The 8,148-nt window shown below is 46.1% G+C and overlaps 1 protein-coding gene across 1 annotated transcript; it reads right to left on the bottom strand.

The window, feature by feature from the left end:
• Positions 1–1,129: 1,129 nt before the first annotated feature.
• Positions 1,130–6,521, bottom strand: LOC115120644 (fidgetin-like protein 2). The gene has a single exon (XM_065020884.1). The coding sequence runs from the start codon at positions 6,066–6,068 to the stop codon at positions 4,236–4,238; it is 1,833 nt and encodes a 610-aa protein (XP_064876956.1). The 5' UTR covers positions 6,069–6,521; the 3' UTR covers positions 1,130–4,235.
• Between the last annotated feature and the right edge of the window lie 1,627 nt (positions 6,522–8,148).

Here is an 8,148-nt window from a genome sequence, read left to right as displayed (position 1 = left end):
AAACACTGATTACAAACAGGTGTATTGTAGACGTGATGGACTTCTGTTATATGATCCTAACATGCTGCTGCATTGGTGAAACATTTTCTCCAATTGTAAGAATCTCATTTGAAACTTTGGTATTATATAGCGTTATCCCAGATCAATCCAGGACAGGGCTTTCTCTCTCAGTATTTCGGTTCAATCTGAGACTATTTAGTGACTATCCTATGACTATTTAGTCATATTGGGTGACTATTCTGTGATAATCAGTTTATCACCAAGTCTTTTTCCAAGAAATCAGTCAGACATTGTGAGCTCATTGCACTTTAAAAGGGCTACCTCACCCAATCATCAATACCTTCTAATGATCTGAGCCGTTCCTGCTAATGAACTCGGACTGGTACCATCAAGCATATATGTTTAGCGAGGTAATCCATTAAGTAAAAACAACTAAACAACTGACAGAAAAATTAACTAAATAAGTATGTTCTTCTAAATCTACATGTTTGACAAACATGGACGTTTTGGGGAATCTGAGCCTGGTGAAATGGCTGAAAGATGTTTAACAAATCACATGGACTAATTATAGTATAGATATAGGCTGCTATTCATGAACTAAACTGTCATTACCTCTGTTTTAAACTACGACAGTTGGCCTCAAGCCTCAGGCCCTGCCAGATATGCAACACCTCCATCTGAAAGCTAATTATAACAGCGTGTAATGATTATTATCAATTATGTATCTTAATGTAGTTGCATATAAATGATTACATATTTAACCCATCTCTCAGTACCCTCCTAAGGCGGAGTTCTCCTGCTTGGTTTAAAGATGTATTTTTTTGTTTATTAGCCCTACCATGTGGCCATGGCACCCTATTCCCTATATAATGCATTACGTTTGACCAAGGCTCTGGTCAAAAGTTGTGTACTATAAAGGGAATAGGGTGCCATTTGAGACAAAGTGATCAATATGTGCCTGAACCTTGGGGTCAGTGTGTTTGACCCGGCTGTATGGTATGACTGAAGACACCAGCTGTACTGAGGACACTGGGAGGCCAGAGTGGTGATATATCCAATCAGAGCAATGCCACTCCAAAGGGGGGGGGGTGATACTACCATCATGAGATTGCATTGGGGGGGGGGGCATTACATCATCCTCCAGCGCGCCTCCAGTCTACATAACTATGGTAACAGACCAATATTCATGACATCACGTCAGTACCGAACTGAACTGAATGACCTCATGTTTCCGGACTGTTGTTAAACAGAGTGGTAGAGATACAACACTGTGAATAGGTTGTATTATTATTAGACAACGTCTTCAGGTGCATTTTCTATTTTCTTCTGTTATATCTTGTCTGTGTCCAGGTTTGAAATATAAGTGTAATTTAAATGTACACCTTTTGTTTATATATTTCAATGAAGATTTGCATCTATTACAATAAAATATGTATATAACATTCATTTGTGAATAGTACATATAAACACAATGCTTTGGGTTGATTTGTAAACAGTTTGTCCAACAAAAATCTAATATTTTCTGTGTTCAACATAACACTTCATAAACACAACCAACCTTCCACCCCCCCCAAAAAATAGACATTCAAATTTAAAAACATGTATTTATATTCATATATAATAATAAAACCATTGATTTTATGGCATCAAATATCCTGTGAAATACCTGAATTACATTCAATGTTACTCTTTGTAGCATTTTCAAGTTTCTCCCCAAAGGTATATGCACAGACAGCTGCAGTGTGTATGCAACAGGACTCTGTTAGGGCTCTTCTCTTTTTCCTCCCTCTCTTTCTCTCCCCTTCTTTCTCTCCTCCTCTTTCTCTCCTCCTCTTTCTCTCCTCCTCTTTCTCTCCTCCTCTTTCTCTCCTCCTCTACTCTCTCCACCTCTACTCTCTCCACCAAGACCTGAAGATTACATACATTCTTTATTTCAAATATCTGAGGTAAATTCATTTTTCCTGAGCATTTCAAACAAGGCTTCCGCCATCTTGCCTTACTGTGCCTGTGTGTGTTATATTTTGTGTTAAAGCAACATCCAAGGAGCCGCCATCTTGCCTTACTGTGCCTGTGTGTGTTATATTTTGTGTTAAAGCAACACCCAAGGAGCCGCCATCTTGCCTTGCAGTGCCTGTGTGTGTTATATTTTGTATTAAAGCAACATCCAAGGAGCCGCCATCTTGCCTTGCAGTGCCTGTGTGTGTTATATTTTGTGTTAAAGCAACATCCAAGGAGCCGCCATCTTGCCTTGCAGTGCCTGTGTGTGTTATATTTTGTATTAAAGCAACATCCAAGGAGCCGCCATCTTGCCTTGCAGTGCCTGTGTGTGTTATATTTTGTGTTAAAGCAACATCAAGGAGCCGCCATCTTGCCTTGCAGTGCCTGTGTGTGTTATATTTTGTGTTAAAGCAACATCCAAGGAGCCGCCATCTTGCCTTGCAGTGCCTGTGTGTGTTATATTTTGTATTAAAGCAACATCCAAGGAGCCGCCATCTTGCCTTGCAGTGCCTGTGTGTGTTATATTTTGTATTAAAGCAACATTCTCAGGAACTGGTGAACGAGGAATGTGTATTTGAATGTTGATTTATCACATGTCTGGACATTATGCTTATGTCTTTGAATTATAGCGTTGTATATTGAAGCAATAAGGCCCGAGGAAGTGTGGTATTTGGCAAATATACCACGGCTAAGGGCTGTTCTTAGGAACAACGCAACGCTGTGGTATATTGGCCATATAGCATACCACAAACCCCCAAGGTGCCTTATTGCTATTATAAACTGATTACAAACGTAATTAGAACAGTAAAATTAAATGTTTGTCATACCCGTGGTATACAGTCTCACGGCTTTCAGCCAATCAATATTCAGGGCTCGAACCACCCAGTCTATAATCAAATACAGCCCAGTATCATGACCAATGCGTTCCATTTCAACGTTTTTTTAAAGTTTGATTTTTGTAATGGTCATGATGTCATGATTTTGGTGAGAAGCTATATTTTAAGTCAATAACACATAATGATAAGAGACGATGAGCTACTATTGATATTTTTGGGTTTAAAAAAAAGAAAAGTTATTCAAATAGATCCTAAGCTCTTGGTAATGAATAAGGTAATGACATCTAAAACACCACTGGTAATGAATAAGGTAATGACATCTAAAACACCACTGGTAATGAATAAGATAATTACATCTAAAACACCACAGGGGAGGACTGTAATGAATAAGGTAATGACATCTAAAACACCACAGGGAGGACTGTAATGAATAAGGTAATGAAATCTAAAACACCACAGGAGAGGACTGTAATGAATAAGGTAATGAAATCTAAAACACCACAGGAGAGGACTAGTAATGAATAAGGTAATGAAATCTAAAACACCACAGGAGAGGACTGGTAATGAATAAGGTAATGAAATCTAAAACACCACAGGAGAGGACTGTAATGAATAAGGTAATGAAATCTAAAACACCACAGGAGAGGACTAGTAATGAATGAGGTAATGAAATCTAAAACACCACAGGAGAGGACTGGTAATGAATAAGGTAATGAAATCTAAAACACCACAGGAGAGGACTGGTAATGAATAAGGTAATGAAATCTAAAACACCACAGGAGAGGACTGGTAATGAATAAGGTAATGACATCTAAAACACCACTGGAAATGAATAAGGTAATGAAATCTAAAACACCACAGGAGAGGACTGGTAATGAACAAGGTAATGAAATCTAAAACACCACAGGAGAGGACTGGTAATGAATAAGGTAATGAAATCTAAAACACCACAGTAGAGGACTGGTAATGAATAAGGTAATGAAATCTAAAACACCACAGGGGAGGACTGTAATGAATAAAGTCCTGAGAGTAGCAGTCAGTCAACAGGGGGTTCTCCCAAATCAACCCTGGGTCCTGTTCATTAGGGCAAACGTTTAAAAAAGTTTTGCAATGGAAAACAAAAATGTGTGTTCTATGTTGGACGAGTCTAGGATGTCCTGGCCCTATTCAGTCTGTTTTGCAACGGAAATCGAAAATAAATTTTTCTTAATGGACAAATCCAGCTTGTTCCTTCCCTGTTTCTGTATGTTTTATTTTGTTTGGTGCCTCATGAACAGGACCCTGATTATCCATTTCCTTGGACCATGTCACCTTGACAACACATTGCTGATTTATGTCTTGGATCACGAATAACCAAGATCTTTGGATGGAATCCTAACTAACTGGAGATGCACGTTGCGCTCAACTCGGCTTTCTGTAAAAAGCATCTGGCAGGCCCACATGGTAGCGCTTGGCGAAGCTCCGATGCACAGCATCCTGGAGCAGATCTGGCCTACCGGTGGCACACACCATGATCACCAGCCCAGGGGCTCCTCCCGCCGACCCTAACTCCATCTGGGCCTTCTCCAGGGCAGATAGCAACACCTGCCTCAACCCCTCCTCCTTCTCCATAGCCTCCACCTCACTGAGCAGCACCACGGAGGGCTGCCTCAACCCCGCCACCTGCAGTGTGGCCCCCAGGATCCCCTCAGCCTCAGCCTTGCCTTTAGAGGCTAACATGGCCCCACTGAGCCTATAGAAGGAGGCCCCAAGCTGGGAGGCCATGGAGCGTGCTAGGGTGGTCTTCCCGCCTCCTCGGGGGCCGAATAACAGAACGGTGGCTGGGGGGCGGACAGCGGGGCTGGGCCTAAGACAGGGCCACAGCAGCTCCTCCTCCAGGGCAGTCTTGACGTGGGTCAGTCCAGCCAGCTCCCCCCATAGCAGGGCCGGGCTACAGTCCAGCAACTCCCCGTTGACTAGATCCAGAAGCCTGGGGTCTGGGCTCTTCAGGCTGCCCGACTCCCCTGGTCCAGACCCAGGCTGGCCCTGGCCATGCAGGGAGGGGAGTTTATTGTTGTGGACCAGGGAGGAGTGGTGCTGCTGCTGGGTGAAGCCCTGGTTCTCTGACCCTCCTCCTCCTCCTACGTTCTCCCCAGTCATCCCTGCTGGTGGGCTGTAGTCCCCTGCTAAAGCCACCCTGTACGGAGGAGACACGAGGGGCTGGGAAGAGGGCTTACTGGGCTTGAAGGCCTGGGGATCTGTGCTGCCCGTGGTGAAGCCACTGTTTTCTTTATCTCCCACTCTGTAGGGAGAGAGAGAGTCCCCTCCTCCAGGCTTCACTGGGTCGTAGCCTGTATACTTACTGTATCTAGAGCCATCCTCCTCCTCGTCTAATGACATTTCAAACGCCTTCCTCTTCAACCCACCTCCAGATTCCTGGTAGCCGTAGCTACCCCCGACCACGATGGGCCGAGACGGGAGGGGAGTGGGGGTGGCCAGCCCCGGGGGTAAGTACCCTGCAGAGGGGTGGCTGTAGGTGGGGCCCAGGCCGGGCTGGTGGGGGTAGCTGCTGGGGGGGTAGTTGTAGACCGAGGTGGAGAGGGAGTAGCTGGGCAACAGGGTGGGTGTGGGCTGGAGGGGGTGTTGGAGGGAGGCAGGGGGGAGTGCTGAAGGGGGCTGGGGGCAGTAGCCAGGCGAGACGTAGGTACCGTTGTAGCTGGGGCGGTTGTAGTCACCTGAGTGAGAGCCAGAGGAGGAGCTGCTACCACTATAACAAGACTCTGAGAGGTTACTGTTGACCCCCGACATATTGCTGGCCCCTGGGGGCCCTGCTGATGTGGCCCCGGCCTTCGGGCCCGACAGACCATCCAGGGACCCGGGGTAGAGCCCCTCTGCACTGTGGCTCAGGGGCCAGGGTTCCAGCTCAGTCTTGAGGCCAATAAGGCCCCCGAAAGCCCCTGGCTCTGGGTAGGTCCCTACAGCGGGCCCCGGTGGACGATCGTATGGCGAGTCTAGAACATCACAGTACTTCTCTGCATAGCTCTTCAGCAGGTTGGAGGCGGTGAGGGCTGAGATGTCATCATTGGCCCAGGCGTAGCCACCTCGGCCGTGGGCGTGGCCAGCGGTGTAAAGCTCAGACTTGTGGGCCGGTGAGGAGGTGGTGGAGGACACATCCAGGTGCTGCTCAGGCCACTGGCTGAGGGACTGGCTGAGGGACTGACTGAGGGACTGGGCATGCTCCGGGTTCCAGTGCATCTTATACAGGCCTGGAGGACAGGACACAGACAGAGAGACACCATGTTATATACTGTAAGGTGCTGCTTAAAAACTCAGACGCACCGGTAGAATTGTCAAACATTTGCCTGCTGGGCCAGACGGATGACCAGGACGTGTACTCCTGGTGCGTTGACCAACTGGCAAGTGTCTTCACTGACATTTTCAACCTGTAATACCAACATGTTTCAAGCAGACCACCATAGTCCCTATGCCAAAGAACACCAAGGTAACCTGTCTAAAATGTACCCGTAGCACTCACATCTGTAGTCATGAATAGCTTTGAAAGGCTGGTCGCGGCTCACATCAACACAGTTATACAGGAAACACTAGAACCAACTCCAATTTGCATACATCCCCAACAGATCCACAGATGACACAATCTCTATTGCACTGGTGTGGGCTGTGTTAGTAGTAGTGTGGGCTGTGTTAGTAGTGGTGTGGGCTGTGTTAGTAGTGGTGCGGGCTGTGTTAGTAGTAGTGTGGGCTGTGTTAGTAGTAGTGTGGGCTGTGTTAGTAGTGGTGTGGGCTGTGTTAGTAGTGGTGTGGGCTGTGTTAGTAGTAGTGTGGGCTGTGTTAGTAGTGGTGTGGGCTGTGTTAGTAGTAGTGTGGGCTGTGTTAGTAGTGGTGTGGGCTGTGTTAGTAGTAGTGTGGGCTGTGTTAGTAGTAGTGTGGGCTGTGTTAGTAGTAGTGTGGGCTGTGTTAGTAGTAGTGTGGGCTGTGTTAGTAGTGGTGTGGGCTGTGTTAGTAGTAGTGTGGGCTGTGTTAGTAGTGGTGTGGGCTGTGTTAGTAGTGGTGTGGGCTGTGTTAGTAGTGGTGTGGGCTGTGTTAGTAGTAGTGTGGGCTGTGTTAGTAGTGGTGTGGGCGGTGTTTAAGTGGTGTGGGCTGTGTTAGTAGTAGTGTGGGCTGTGTTAGTAGTAGTGTGGGCTGTGTTAGTAGTGGTGTGGGCTGTGTTAGTAGTGGTGTGGGCTGTGTTAGTAGTGGTGTGGGCTGTGTTAGTAGTGGTGTGGGCTGTGTTAGTAGTGGTGTGGGCTGTGTTAGTAGTGGTGTGGGCTGTGTTAGTAGTGGTGTGGGCTGTGTTAGTAGTGGTGTGGGCTGTATTAGTAGTGGTGTGGGCTGTATTAGTAGTGGTGCGGTCTGTGTTAGTAGTGGTGCGGTCTGTGTTAGTAGTGGTGCGGTCTGTGTTAGTAGTGGTGCGGGCTGTGTTAGTAGTGGTGCGGGCTGTGTTAGTAGTGGTGCGGGCTGTGTTAGTAGTGGTGCGGGCTGTGTTAGTAGTGGTGCGGGCTGTGTTAGTAGTGGTGCGGGCTGTGTTAGTAGTGGTGCGGGCTGTGTTAGTAGTGGTGTGGGCTGTGTTAGTAGTGTAGTGGTGATGATAGTAGTGTAGTGGTGATGATAGTAGTGTAGTAGTGTAGTGGTGATAGTAGTGTAGTAGTGTAGTGGTGATAGTAGTGTAGTAGTGTAGTGGTGATGATAGTAGTGTAGTGGTGATGATAGTAGTGTAGTGGTGATGATAGTATTGTAGTGGTGACGATAGTAGTGTAGTGGTGACGATAGTAGTGTAGTGGTGACGATAGTAGTGTAGTGGTGACGATAGTAGTGTAGTGGTGACGATAGTATTGTAGTGGTGATGATAGTAGTGTAGTGGTGATGATAGTAGTGTAGTGGTGATGATAGTAGTGTAGTGGTGATGATAGTATTGTAGTGGTGATGATAGTAGTGTAGTGGTGATGATAGTAGTGTAGTAGTGTAGTGGTGACGATAGTAGTGTAGTGGTGACGATAGTAGTGTAGTGGTGACGATAGTATTGTAGTGGTGATGATAGTAGTGTAGTGGTGATGATAGTAGTGTAGTGGTGATGATAGTATTGTAGTGGTGATGATAGTAGTGTAGTAGTGTAGTGGTGATGATAGTAGTGTAGTGGTGATGATAGTAGTGTAGTGGTGATGATAGTATTGTAGTGGTGATGATAGTAGTGTAGTAGTGTAGTGGTGATGATAGTAGTGTAGTGGTGATGATAGTAGTGTAGTGGTGATGATAGTATTGTAGTGGTGATGATAGTAGT

The sequence above is a fragment of the Oncorhynchus nerka genome, linkage group LG7 (assembly GCF_034236695.1).
Source record: "Oncorhynchus nerka isolate Pitt River linkage group LG7, Oner_Uvic_2.0, whole genome shotgun sequence".
Taxonomy (NCBI): Eukaryota; Metazoa; Chordata; class Actinopteri; order Salmoniformes; family Salmonidae; genus Oncorhynchus; species Oncorhynchus nerka.
Note: the sequence above shows the minus strand (reverse complement) of the source record. Positions and strands in the feature narration are given on the sequence as shown.